Below are 14,681 nucleotides of genomic sequence, written 5' to 3'. Positions count from 1 at the left end.
TTTTAAGCCTGGCACGGCGTCCACATCTTGGCTTTTTAATTTTAAGGACGCATTCCTTCCTCGCCTAGAACAAAGTATACTTAATTATCCCAAAGGGTCGATTCGGCCATCGGACACGTGTTCGGAGTCAATCGATGCCAAAAACTGGCGCAAAACGTGGCGTCAATTTTTTTCGGATTAGCAGCTGGTCATCGTCGTCGAGACGAAAGAAATCTCGCGTACGGTTATTGGCAGTTAAAAATAGGCGGGAAATTTTGAGATCGGGAGCGTATATTTTCGGTTCGGCGTTGGGTGTTCGATAATCGAACAGTTTGAAAACGAACGATATATTTTGGTCCAGAGACGACACGTACGTAAGTATAATTTTGTCTTTTTTGAATTATTTCGGAAGGTTGTTATGGGGTGACGCGTCCGAGCTAATTTGCGAGACGGTTATACGGATTGCAATCCGGTTCCGTCAAAATTTTTGGCAATTTCGCGATCTAGGTTGAAGGTGATTGACATTTCGGGTTGTTTAAATGTATGTCGGCTAGGTTTATTTTCGGATTCACTAAACTTTTTCTTCTATAAACACTAATTGAAGTTCGCTGTTAAAAATCTCGTTTTGAGACGCCAGAAAAGTCGCACACTGAGTTAAAAAATGAGCTACTTTTAATGACAGTGTCAAAAATAAAGGTAATCCAAATATTTGCAGATTTTCTTTTTTTTAATACAAATTTAAAGAAAAACTATTCAGTGTATTTCTTTAAACTAGGTTGCAGTTTATGAAAAAAAAACAATAACATTTTTGGATATTTTCAAAAATACCCTATTTTTGGTTAATTTTTGTTAGTTGGTTAGATGTTTTCAAAAATACCCTATTTTTGGACTAAAAACTTTAGTAAATTGATTTAGTTTTAATTTTTGATGCAGAAACTATCCCCAAGATCAGGATTTATCAAAACTCATTGATAAAAAAAGTTACATTTTAATGGTTTTAGCTATTAAAATTGTTTGTAAAATTCTTTTTAAAACTGAATATTCCCTTCCTCGCTTTGCAACTCAAAAATTTTAATTAACGGGCTTTAAGTGGAGGTTTCCAGATACCAGAATTTCATTCGGTGCATAAAAATATAACTTATAGTCTAAATTTAAATTCGATTGTCATTCGTATTTCCAGGTATAGAATTTTTTGGCTTGTACTGTAACTGCGTTTATTTCCTTTAATTCCTAAAAATATCGTGTAGTAAGGGCCCGGATGTCGTTTCTATCGCTTTCACAGATTTGTTCCAATTTTTGGAATTAAAGTGTGGAGTTTATTTTTTACACTACAGTTTCTGGAACTTTAATCATTTTCTCAGACCTCATCATTCCCCAATCAAAAACATAAATTAAAGATAACAATATTGTTTTAATAGCAAATGACGTTTATAAAGTAACAAACATCTTGGAAAAAAAGGAATTTGTAATAATTTAAATACTGTAAAACCCCCAGCAAACGGGGGAGGAAATTTAGTCGATTGCCACGGTCCAAATACAGGGTTTTCCATTTAAAATGTGGATCTGTCACAAATTCGCGGTTGAAATTTAAACTTTTACTTCTAATTTAAAAATACACCGTGTATGGTATGTTCATAGATATAAGAAAATGACCAATTGCTTTTGAATGGGAATGGGGGATGGGTGGTCATTAACATACAATGCAACAAGATTATTACTTAAAGTTTCGGAATTTAAATTCAAAATTAAATTTAAGTAGGTAATAAAAATAATTTGTAATTTTATTTTAGATTTAAACATAAATAAATAAATATTGTTTAGTAATTAAATAATTAAATTCTAAGCAAAGTACGGACCTGTTCGGCCATACTTCATTCTTACAGCTTGCCCGGGTCCTACCTTAATTAGTATCAGTTAGTCACTTTCTTATATCTATGAACAGACTTTACCAGAAAAACTATAAAAATATGATGCCTAGTGTTTGAATAAGCCACTGGGCAAATGACACCAGAGAACTGTTGTTCAATTACAACGTCAGGAGGAGACGACAGATACTCAGATGACTAAGAATGTTCAAATTTTTGTGTAATTTAATTCCATTGTAATGTATTTTTGTATAATGTTTAATACAAAATTCGTGACGCCTCTTTTTGGAATATTGTCATTTGTTTAACGCCCAAGTAAATAAATTGTCGTGTCAATCGCCTTTGACAGCTAAGCGGGATACACTGCGTCCTTAACTGGAACGTAGGATTGCGAAAAGGCTCTCGCGTTTCGGAAAGTCAGGTACGCATGACGCCGGACTATAAAACGGGCAACTCAGAACCGAAATTCCATTGAACCTGAAACGTAGACGCGCCAGTCGCGTGAAAAGCGTCCGTCCCGCGCTGAACGTCGGGTTATTTTTCAGCGATTTTCCACAAAGAAAATGGGCAACGTGCGCAGCGGATATTCGGAACAAGTAGACGACGACGTGTGGTGGACTAACGGGCAGCCTAAAAATACCTGCGGCAATTCTTTACGAGCAGAAAACGCGAACGACAAAGAACGACACGCCAGTCTGGAGCGGTTGAGCGAGCGGAACAAACAGAAACTCGAGGAGTTCAAGTTCGAGCTGCAACGAAAACACGAGAAACGACGGGAGATCATCGCTGCTAAGAAGCAAGAAATGAACGAGCTACGGGCGGACGTGGAGAGGCTCAAAGAGGAAAATGACCTCCTCACGCGGGACCGTCGCGAGTTGCGAAAGGAAAACGGCGACCTGAAGTTGCTGGTGAAGTCGCGCGATAACGGAGAGATGCTGCGCGAAATCGAGAAGCTGCTGCGAGAGAACACCGAGCTGAAGGAACGCTTAAAAGACAAAACGGAAGAGTTGGACAGAGCCTCCGACGTGATCGAGACGAACCGCGAGTTGCGCATCAACATTGCGGAGATGCAGAAGGAACTGCAGAGCTTGAACGTGGTCGCCCTGGACTTCGAGAAGGAGAGGGAGGAATACAAAAGCCACGTTGCCGCCCTGAAAGATGTTATCGGCGTCTCCAAAAAAATGCTGCTGGTCAGGGAGTCGCAGTTGAGGGAGGTGAGCGGCTTAAAAAACGGACTCGATCCCGCACGTGATTGCTTTTGTTCGATTTTCAGCTGCGTCAGAAGGTGGAGAGTATCGAAGAGACTCTGTCGGGTCAGGAGCTGAACATACTGTCGCAGGATCTCAGGCAGGAGTACGAGCGCCAATTGCAAAGCATCAGAAACTTGAGGATACTGTACGAGGAACGGCAGAGGTCCGACCAAACGGAAAAGGAGGGGCTTAGAAATTTACTTGAGGAGACGAGAAAAGAAATGAAGTCGGAGCAGGAGAAAGCCAAGTATTGTTTTGGTTTTCGTTTACGTCGAGAAGTGGTAATGGTTGTGGTTTGTTTCAGGGAATCGGGGGAGCGGATATCGGAACTGGAGGCATCAAATTCGCGGCAGTACGACGAAATCAAATCGCTCGAGTCGAATTTGGGCCTGGCGAAGGCCGAGTGCCGTCAGTACCAGGCCGAACTGACCGCCATCAATCAGCTGTTTTCGGAAATCCTGCTCGGTTTCAATAATTCGCAAGGGATCGATTTGGATAAGCTGACGAGACACCTCGAGGACCATCACGAGCTCCTGCAAAATATCGTCGTCAACGAGATCTCGTCCGCGTATTCGGCGGTACTGCCCAAAGTACTGCTCGACTTGGTGCACCAGGTGAATGTTGGCGATAAAGACGACGAGGAGAACAAACTCGAAACGATTGTTGAAGAGTCAGGTACGCGCAGTCACTAGAAAGGATGGTAGTGATTGTGATGCTGCATTTTTGATTTAATTTTGAAAAAAATTTTTTAACGTTAGCTCAATGCAGAGTGCGGCGTTGAAAGTTGGTAAAAATTGGTCCATATTCCGTGTTTTTTATCTCACCAGTGGTGAGATAAAAAAATATAATCTACATGCTATAGACTTAACAAAAATGGCAATACAAATCCAAAATATTTTTTTTACTATTTTAGATTTACTTGAAAATGTGATACCAATTTATGTACCACTTTTGTTAACTTTTGAATTCATATACAGTGTGTCCAAGATAAGGATGCACAGCATGGGGATCTCGGAAACTATAAGAGATACAGTGTCGGTTAAATTAGACAAAAGTTGCGCATTTTGATACCGAACAAGATCCCGTTTTACAAATTTGAAAATTCCAAGCCGTTCCGGAAATATCCGAGAAAAACCGAAATATTGCGATTTCGTTTTTATTATTTTTTAAAGCTATTTGAAAAGATATGAAAAAACGGAAAACACTTTTCCATTGGCACTTTTTAATCTCTCCAAACTGACGTTAACAAATTTTCATTACAGCGTTTCGATTCCATGGAACCACCATCAACTTTGATTTTTCTTATGGGACGGAAAAAAAGTACACACAGTATTAGGTTGTGCTTTTCATTGCGAATTCAACGATGTACGATACAATATGGTTACTTATGTTTTTATCCAGAAAAATGGATTTTTACATATACATTTCAGCATTTAAATGGAGTAGGCCATGACAAAATGACATCCAGTCAATTTCAATGACACATTAATGTTATTTGTCTTTGTTATCAGTCGATCATAAGTTTATTCCTTTAGTTATTGTTTTTGTATTTTTATTGTTGTTGTCTTTTTCTAATTTATTTTGTTCTACAATGGAGGGAGGTAATTTTACAAACGAAGAAAAATGTGATATGCTGTCTTGCTACATCTGATGCCAAAGAAATTGTGTGGAAGCCGAGCGTATGTATTCTAACAAATACCCAGAGCGGAGACAACCTGACAAGAGTATTTTTCGGCGTTTGTTATTTAATCTGAAAGAATATGGATCATTTAAGAAGCCTGCATTATCCCGACAAAAACCTTCCAATGAAGAAAACCAATACATTGTTCTACAACCTGTTATCGAAAATCCACAAACTTCTACCAGAGAAATTGAAGACCAGAATGGGGTAGCTAAATCTACAGCTCAGTTTATTTTAAGGAAAAATGAATTTAAGCCTTACAAATTCAGAATATGTCAAGGATTAAAACCGGGTGACGACGAACGACGTAGACATTTTTGTGAGTGGTATACCAGGATGTGTGATGAGAGTTTTAATTTTCCATATAAAGTGATTTGGTCTGATGAAAGTATGGTGACCAATAACGGTATTTATAACAGGCGCAATACACACTATTCGTCGCAACAAAATCCACGTGTTAATAGACTATCCAGACATCAAGTTCGCTTTGGGTTTAATATTTGGTGTGGGATTTTTGGTAGCAAGATTATAGGCCCTATTTTCTATAATAATTCCTTAACTTCCGAGCGGTACCTTGACATCTTGAGGCACGATTTAGAAGATGCCTTAGATGATTTACCGCTAGGCGCTGTGCAAGGCTGCTGCATAACTCCAGAGAAGTTCGCCAATATTTAACTGAACGGTTTGATGGAAAATACATTGGGACTTACAGTGAAACACCTTGGCCTCCAAGGTCCCCGGACTTAACTCCCTTGGACTTTTTCTTATGGGGCTACATAAAAAATGAGGTATTCAAAGAATGTTTTGACAACGAGGAACAATTACGTCAATCAGTACGAGCAGCGTTTAATAAAATTACTCCTGAAATGTTAAGTCGTGTTTTGGAGTCTACCGTGAGACGGGCGTACTTATGCCTAGAAAATGGAGGTCATTTATTCGAACATTTGTTATAGAATTTGTTTTTCATTAACTTGTTGGATTTAGTTGTTATGTTAAATGAACAGTTAGAGTTAGTTAATAAATAAACACATTAACTCGAACTTGTCAACCATTTTCTTTTGCCTTTCATCGTTCGGATCTCATGGCCTACTACAATAAAATACTAGAAATGTATTAAAAAGCCATTTTTCTGGATAAAAACATAAGTAACCGTATTGTATCGTACATCGTTGAATTCGCAATGAAAAGCACAACCTAATACTGTGTGTACTTTTTTTCCGTCCCATAAGAAAAATCAAAGTTGATGGTGGTTCCATGGAATCGAAACGCTGTAATGAAAATTTGTTAACGTCAATTTGGAGAGATTAAAAAGTGCCAATGGAAAAGTGTTTTCCGTTTTTTCATATCTTTTCAAATAGCTTTAAAAAATAATAAAAACGAAAGCGCAATATTTCGGTTTTTCTCGGATATTTCCGGAACGGCTTGGAATTTTCAAATTTGTAAAACGGGATCTTGTTCGGTATCAAAATGCGCAACTTTTGTCTAATTTAACCGACACTGTATCTCTTATAGTTTCCGAGATCCCCATGCTGTGCATGCTTATCTTGGACACACTGTATAAAACATTTCGTTTACACATAAATTAGCGATTTCTACGGTTTTATGTCCTTCAGTTGTGATGATAATAAAATTTTTAAATACATGTGCAAAAATATTTCCTGGATGTGACAAAAAAGTCATAGAATAGGTTTTGCATTAACGCACCACTGGGTCAAAATGGGTTAATTATCTCCAGTGTTCTTGCATTCGAAACATTGCCATATGTATTGGTTATTTTTGACAGTAGAATGCCAATAAAGAATTATGCAAAGCCGAACCAAACGTCCAGCAAGACCAGGTCTCCTTTGGATATAATGACATTGGTGCCAAATATTAAACCTCCATTAATATCAAACGATTTGTTTTGCAGAATCACAGACAACCACCGCCCAAATTAATAGTGCCGAAGAAATCGTAGTGCTGCTCCCGAAAGTATGGCGAGTGCTGATAGAGCTGCTCAGTCACCAGAAAGTGCCCACCAATGTTTTGGCGGACGAAGAAATGCCGGATCAAAATCCATGTTACAAAACGGTCCAGACGCCGAAAGGGCCCAGCATGGTGTTGAGCGTCAGTCAAACGTTCATCAGACTGAAGGACTTGATTCTCGAGAAGAAAGCTTTGGAAAAGGAAACCGGGCACCTGAAGCAGTTGAACACTCACTTGGAGAGCAGACTGCAGGATCAGGAGAAACGTCTTCAGTTGGTGTCGTCCGAGCTGAACAAGACTTGGCACGTGGTTGGTTGAATTCGGGTTTGTTGTTATGGGGCGTAGTTTAACCAAACTTGATTCTGATTCATCGTTTTGATTTACTTTTTTTTTACATGATTGCGTTTTCTGAAGCTTGTCAGGCTCGATATCGATAATAATAAGACCTCGCGAGGTTCGACAATCAATGTAGCCGGCCGTATTTTGTCAAAAGAGACGAAAGAAGGTGGCGGTTAACTTTTTTCTTCAAATTAATATTTATTATTATAAGCGTATTTCAACAGATACTGAAGTCTGTGAAGGTATCTTCAAATTTATCGGTTATTGTTGTATAAAGTCCGATCTTCACATTGCGCGGTCATTTGAAATCTCGTTTTGAACCAATAAGACGGCGTTCAACAACCAACATGGCCACTGACAGATGGTCCATTTGACAGTTCCAGTTCAGATATGATAAACGTCTGTTCCCTCGGCCGTTTCAGGTGGGCAAGCTGCAAAAACAGCACCAGCTACTTCACACGCAAGAGAAAATCCTGCGCTACGAGCTGGCCCAAAAGCGGAAGCTGCTGTCGACTTTGCGCGAAGAGTTGGAGTACAGCCGCGACAAGTGGAACCAAGCGCGCGAAAAGAACTGCGACGCGGAGAAGCAGTGGAAACAATTGAGGGTGGAGTTTGCGTCTAGAAGAAACGCCAACGCGGGCGACAACAGTACCGAAAGCGGCTTCAGCGACGAGAGGTCGAGCGACGACGAACCCGGCTACGAGACCGACGTTTCGGAATCTGCCGCTACCAAACCGTGCGAAGATTTAGAAGAAGCGCCGGACGATCAGCTTCAGAAGCAAGCGGAAGTGGCCGTAACTGATATCATCGCCGAAGCTTTGCGCAACATTTTGAGTTCGCCTTTGGCAAGTTCCGCAGAAAGCGGCGACCAATCCGAGAAGTCGAAGACTGGTGACGAAATTAGAATGGTGGGGGATGAGTCGGCGACTACCTCTGCAGGTTCAAGTTCTTTGAATTTTTTAGTGATCAACGCCATTAATAGCGTTTAATTTATAGTATAGCATAGTTATACAGGGTGTTTCAATCATACCAGAATGCTCGAGTGGAGATTCCTAATGAAAAAAGTGCATATAAAGTTGGCCCTGAAATAATTAGAAAAATATGAATATTCAATAAAATCGACTTTTTTTTTAAATATCTTTAATATTTTTCAGCCGATTGTGACTGACTTCTTTGTAATGTTTGTTGTTTACTTTAAATAATCGACTTAAATGACAACTTTTTTTACTCCTGACCCAATAGACACAAAATCAAAATCGAGACAATCCTCGAAATATTCAAAAGTTTTTCTCCGTGATCCATAGAATTAATAATCTGGAAGGCTGGTAGAGAAAGAAACCATAATTCAAAAATATAGGAAAAATCTCGTATTACGTAAATTTCAAAACACATAAGAACAATATATTAATGCAATACAAGCTTGTGATAAACTAAAAAGATTTTCAATTTTTTTTTTGTTATTCACGAACCGCTAAATTGTTAATTTCTTTCCATGGAATTAAAAACAAGAAGGTTGGGAGAGAGAAAAAACAAGTCTGTAATAAGAAACTATTCGCACCGTTGCCAGATAAATAAAAAGTCCCAATTTATTTAAATTTCGAATGCGTTACGACATTATATCGATGCAACATAGACTTTTTTGAATAACTGTGTACATTAGAAATATTATTTTTATATATATTCGGCGTATAAAGCTCTAATTGGCCGACTAACTTAGCACGTCTTATACTTTTTAACTACTGGCAACATCGCTGTCAGCTGGAAATTATACGCTGTGGACAGTTTTGTTTTATCTAAGAGGTTAAAAATTTACGATATTTCTAAAAGGTGAAGAATCTTGATATTACGATGAACAGGTAATTTTGATAGTATACAAGCGCACATGCGCGATCATCTCTTATTCCCAGAGATTTCTTCGTAAGTGTAGCGGCTTTTGTCCTTTCAGTAGTATTAAGTTTTTTTAATATTTTTGTTTCTTTTGCGTTTTTATAATTTCCTTTTTACGTTTTCTCTTTGCGTTATCGTAGGTGACCAGACGAGTGTGGACGTCGCAGGTCCGAGCGGTTCTCCTACGCAGAAACGGACATTAGAAGAGATATTGGCGGCGCGAGACGAACGATTCAAACGGCTGGAAGGCCAGTGTGAGCAGTTGCTGTCAAAAGTGACGAGCACGTCGAACAAGAGCGTGACGATATCCAATAAGCTCGACGATTTGCACGAAATTTATGGGGAGGCCGGTTGCCCTCATCAGGAGGGTACCGGTGGGACGAGGCAAGAAACCCACAAGGCGGAGAAATAATTTACTGATCGCATTTTTTTTTTAATTTTGGACTGCTTATTGTATGTAATTTGTATGTCGTTTAATTAGATTCGGTGTATTGCGATCCGTATGACACGTACCTGCTTAATGTGATTAAGGTAGTGTTCTCGGTAGTGTTAGTTAACTTATTTTAATTTATATGTTTTATAAATCGAGCCACCTCGTTAAATAAATCGACTCGACGTAGTTGTCTTTTATTTCTTTTTTAAAAACATATGGTTAATGAGTGAGGGGGTTAAGGTTTACAGTTCTCAAAAGTTATTTCCCCATTGCTGGATTCCTTTTGACCCATTCTCGTAAAAATTTCGAACTACATTGAAAATATTTGTTAAAAACCACAACAGACCTTTTTTGGAGAGCCTTAAATTTCCTATAAGAATAAGCTAAAAGGTATTTTTCTTAAAATCTTCAGTCTTTAACCTCAAATATCTTTGAAATGGTTCAATGACCATTTTTGTTGAGCGTTCAATTTCCTATAGAAATATTGTAAAAACAAAAGAGAATTGGAGGCAGTAATATTTTCAAAATTTCAGCATCTGAACTCTTGGCTTTTAAAAACATTTTTTTGAACCAAAACAATATAGACCAAGAGACTTCTGAAACACCCTTAATATGAAGACATTATTGTTGAAAAAAAATGTAATGTTTGCAGGTCATAATACTAAAAAATATTAAACAGCAATATAATAAAAAAGGAGCAAGAAATACTTTAGAAAAACATTAAGTTAATAACATTTTATAAATTACAAAGACTGTGTGTGGAACAAATAAATATGTACTGGAAATTCTTAAAATTATTAAGACCAAAGTATTTAAAATAAATGAAATACGGTTCTAGACGATAAATAATAGAACTACTTTTATCCCTACGTACAATGTCCGTCTGATCTATCGAATTTATGTAATTTGGCAAGCACTTCTTTGCGTTACTTACTTTTTTTTGTCATTTTATTGTAAAATTTATCCCGTGCCACGGAAAAAATATTCACCCTGATCTCGCAGAAAAATGGAAAAAAAAACTCTAAGATGACACTTGTTTTTATTTAATAATCACATAAAATGCTACAGCCAAAACCATGAAACGTTCTACAAGTGAATAAAAATATTTGTAAAGGTGACCGAGTTAACAATTTAATAATATCCACGGAAAAATATGATTAAATATATATTGCCGCGTCTTTCACAAGAACATCCAAACGGCGCGGAAAAAGTTGATTGTGAAAAAAATAATCCAGTAACATTACAAATAGAATTTGACTAGAATAAACAACTTTAACAATATACACATCTCATCCCACATTCAAAAAATTTTTCTCTAGGTGCCCACTAGGGTCGGTCAAAGGAAACTTTTTTTAACTGACACCCAAAAACAAATTGTAGATAGTACTTACCACCTATGAGCCCTTAATATTAATGCACAGGTTATCCTCATTACAATCTTGCAATTTGAATTTAGTCTTATATAAGTAATCATATCTTATCCTATTCCTATTTTTTTGTGCTGGTGATTTTTTACGATAGCAGCTTTTTTGAATTCTTTACCATTTGCTATGACATCGAAGAATCCTTTTCACTACATTATCAGCACCCGAAGTTGGAATATTTTTTTCATAGATCCATAATTTGATCTACTACATTTTTAGCAATTTGGTTCACGGAATATTTCAGGAAATTATGTTGTTAAAAAAATATACACATAACCTCTTTCACCGTTGGTAATTTTGTTTCAAGAATTTTTGTCATCGGTTTACGAATTATTTCTTTGTTCATATTAAATAATTAGCATATAATTCACAATTCGCGTAATTATATTAAAACTTAGCTTTAAATTATTTTGTTACAGTTATAGGTTACAGAAGATATATGAGGCGACATAGAAAGCACATATAACCACAGATAGCGCTAGCATAACAAGAAATGAATGAACAGAATCACCAATCTTTTGAAACCAAATTCCCAGACAAAAAAAATATTCAATTATGATCCTAAATTGTGATTAAAGTAAAATTATAAAAGAAAATATAATTAGAAATTTGATCATTAAGAAATATACTCTTAAACAAACGGTAAAAAATAATTTAGACACTGTCATTTTGTCAAAATAAACTTAATTTTTTATGAATGTTGTGAAAACTCGTCTAGTTAATAAACACATTGAATACATTTACTAGAAACTATGAATATAGTTTATATAGGTAAGAATAATTGAAAACATTTCACGCTAATTTTTTTTTTTTTAAGTCAATAACAAAATTCAGAACAAAACGATATATTTTTTTAAATTCTTTAATCTTTAACCTCGAATATCTTTGAAATGGTTTGATTTATCGAAAAAGTGTATTGAGCGTTCAATTTCCTACAATAATTATCAATAAAATTGGCTTGATGACCTATTGGTGGTAATATACGATTAGTTACATACGAGACTAAATCGAAAATGCAAAATTGTAATCTGGATAATCTTCATACGTGGTAAGTACTTTCTTTCTAGAAGTAACTAGCAATTAATTTTTGTGTATCAGATCCAAAAAAAAATCGTTTTTTTGCCACACCAGATACAGTGTAGAGGATTTAACATAAGAAGTTTATTTAACCTCAAAAAATCCGCTTAAATTGCTAAATTTGCCGGTGGCGTAGGAAAAGGAAATTTATTTAATAACCGATGTTTAGTTTAAATACATTAAAATAGATGTTGATTGTACTTAACCATGGGTCCTTTGCAAATCCTGCAATTTATCGCACGAGGGCATCTTCAAATTTTGAGCGTTTTGGTAAAGGTCCCTGTCGCCAAAGTTTCTCGCTTTCCATATCATGGAATCCCCTAAAATCGAGAAATTTGCATATTGGTGTGAAATCCAAATCGTCCGCTTACCCGCGCGAAACGTTTTACATTTAACTGTAATTTTATCCCAAAGAACGCAACCACGCTAACGAGACTAACCAAAACGTTTTTATTCAGTGACTAAACATCCGGTAGGAAATCCAACGTTACTAAATATTTCCGATAATACGCGGACGAATTGAATAATATTCAGTAAAATGTTATAAACAAAAAAATAAAAACAATTACTGTAGGTTTTCTCTCTGTAGCATTGGTGTCTGAGGCCGGTAACGTAATCTTCCTCCACTGACATCTCGAGCCTTTTCACAGAACCCTGATACTCCGAATGGAAATTTTCCTTGACATAATACGGAATCTGCATGTTTTGCGTTCTGCGCATGATCGGATATTTCCTATAATGGGGACGCTGTTTACTGGTAAAAATGCGATGGGTTTATTCTTACGAGTTCGCCTGAAGACTGTAAGCGGGATCAGAGATGAAGAAGCTCGACGCCATCGATAAAAGTATAGCGATTATTATGGGTAAGAGTTGGATGAACGCAGAAAAACTGTTTTGCTGCTACGAAAGAACAGAATCACCAATATTAATGTACGACTAAAGGACAGAATTTCAAGCCATTTTCCCGAAAAATTAAAAGAGCCACACACACAAGGTACTACAAATTTTCTATTTTAAGCATAAAAGTTTTTAAAAAACCCAAAATAAATACCATTAGGAAATAGATAATAATGAAATTAATAAAATTGTAAAACAGAGTGCTTAGAATATGGTTTTCATTTTTGGAACCAACAAAAACAGAGAAAACCTAGCTAAGATAGTATACCACTTTGACAATCCTATTTTGATGGCTTTTATCATATTCATATTTTTGAAAAGTGCTGTTTAGTAATTTTAGTTGTCACAAACCTCTCTATGCCGATGCTCTTGTTGACTACCAGTGGTCTGCCTTTGCCAGCGACCTCCACGGCGAACATACACATTTGACCCGGTAAAACCGCTGCCGAAGAACATGTTAAACAGTTCTTCAGCATTAACGTCAGCTTCAAAACCTCGACTATAGGTATTGTAATTATGTGATCTTTGAGGTCTATCTTCTTCATTACCGTACAAATCATACTGTTTTCGCTTTTCAGGATCTGTTAATACTGCCACCGCATTGCCTTAAAACACATTCTAATACATTACTATTCAGGAGATCAGACATTATAATTTAAAAAAACGGAGTTCCCTCCTTATAAAAAATTTGGTGAACAGTCATAAATTTTTAGAAAAGATAATAAGACAAAAAATGATTCTTATTTGGCCTACCTCCATTCTTTATTTTGTCAGTTTTTACCACACTTATATAAATAACTCAAATTTAGCGTTTTTTTAAAATGCAATTAGAATTTGGTTTAGATATTATGTAGAAGTGTTTTTTTAAATCAAAGAAATAATAGCCAAATGCTTTAATTGACTTTATTGGTAGTTTGAAAACGCTATCTTTGAAAAAATATTTCAAAACCGAGCAAAGCTTGTGGGTTATAAAGTGACAAAAACCACCAAGCAACTAACCTACTGCTTTAAAAGCTTCATCGGCTCCGGGGGCTTTATTCTTATCAGGGTGCATCTGCAATGCGATTCGGCGGTAGGATTTTTTAATTTCCGAATCCGTAGCATCTTTACTTATTTGCAAAATTTCATAGTAATCCTTGCAGCTTCTTATCCTCTTCACACCTTCGACCTGTTCAGTGGTATATTCGGGCTTTTTAGTGGTTTCCTCTGTTTTCGGTTGCATATTTCTTTTCCTCGGTTGTTCTGTTTCAACACGAGATGCCAATATTTCGACATGTAGTAGTAAATCTAAAAATCCCAGCAATTATGTAAAAAGTAGCTGCAATAAAAAAACAACACGCACCTTTGGCTTTTTGCGTGGGGTACAATCTTTCGGCCTTTTCTAAAAATTTCTGGGCTTTTTCCTTGTTTCTTTCCTTGATATATTTTTCGGCCATTTCAATACACCTCAGCGCTTCGTCTTTGTTACTATCCATTACTATCAAAAAGCAAATTAAAACCGCGAAAGAAATCTTCAACAATACCGATTTTGTTTTAGAATTACGTGTCCTAAACCTGGACGAATTAATTAAATTGATTATTTATAATTTTTAGTGGATGTCAGCCTCAGCTGACGTTTGACGTAATTCAAGGAACAACTTTCAAAGATAAATGTCAACCATTCTTGTAGCTACTACTCACAAGATGTCAGCACATGCTTAAATTTCCAACGGATTGGAAAATTGAATTGTATTGAAATTGTGGGAAACAGTCTGTTTGAACCATTAGAAGCAGAAAATTTCTTTCCTCAAGAAAACTAGTTTAAACAAGATCACCCAAAATATTGCGTAATTTTGCTCGATTAATTTTGGTAGGCCGCGCTTGGGTTGGCGGATGAAAACGAAG

At 36.6% G+C, this 14,681-nt stretch overlaps 2 protein-coding genes across 3 annotated transcripts; one reads left to right on the top strand and one right to left on the bottom strand.

The window, feature by feature from the left end:
* The first annotated feature begins 41 nt into the window (after nucleotides 1-41).
* On the top strand, nucleotides 42-9,578 carry LOC132698061 (cilia- and flagella-associated protein 58). The gene is made up of 7 exons (XM_060663908.1): nucleotides 42-353; nucleotides 2,390-3,058; nucleotides 3,118-3,341; nucleotides 3,399-3,769; nucleotides 6,685-7,049; nucleotides 7,502-8,018; nucleotides 9,107-9,578. The coding sequence occupies exons 2-7, from the start codon at nucleotides 2,408-2,410 to the stop codon at nucleotides 9,376-9,378; spliced, it is 2,400 nt and encodes a 799-aa protein (XP_060519891.1). The 5' UTR covers nucleotides 42-353; nucleotides 2,390-2,407; the 3' UTR covers nucleotides 9,379-9,578.
* Nucleotides 9,579-10,429: 851 nt separating this feature from the next.
* Nucleotides 10,430-14,422, bottom strand: LOC132698486 (dnaJ homolog subfamily B member 12). Of its 2 annotated transcripts, none has more exons than XM_060664586.1 (6): nucleotides 14,140-14,422; nucleotides 13,797-14,084; nucleotides 13,149-13,402; nucleotides 12,685-12,800; nucleotides 12,470-12,633; nucleotides 10,430-12,220 (listed from the first exon to the last, which is right to left on the bottom strand). In XM_060664586.1, exons 1-6 carry the CDS (start codon nucleotides 14,270-14,272, stop codon nucleotides 12,102-12,104), a joined length of 1,074 nt encoding a protein of 357 aa, XP_060520569.1. In that variant the 5' UTR covers nucleotides 14,273-14,422; the 3' UTR covers nucleotides 10,430-12,101. The 2 variants fall into 2 exon arrangements, with proteins under 2 accessions (XP_060520569.1, XP_060520570.1); XM_060664587.1 differs by having other exon boundaries at nucleotides 12,685-12,797.
* Nucleotides 14,423-14,681: the final 259 nt, after the last annotated feature.

This window comes from Cylas formicarius, unplaced genomic scaffold, assembly GCF_029955315.1.
Source record: "Cylas formicarius isolate icCylForm1 unplaced genomic scaffold, icCylForm1.1 PGA_scaffold_2__14_contigs__length_35257938, whole genome shotgun sequence".
Classification (NCBI taxonomy): Eukaryota; Metazoa; Arthropoda; class Insecta; order Coleoptera; family Brentidae; genus Cylas; species Cylas formicarius.
The sequence above is the reverse complement of the archived record's forward strand: the minus strand, read 5'-3'. Positions and strand labels throughout refer to the sequence as shown.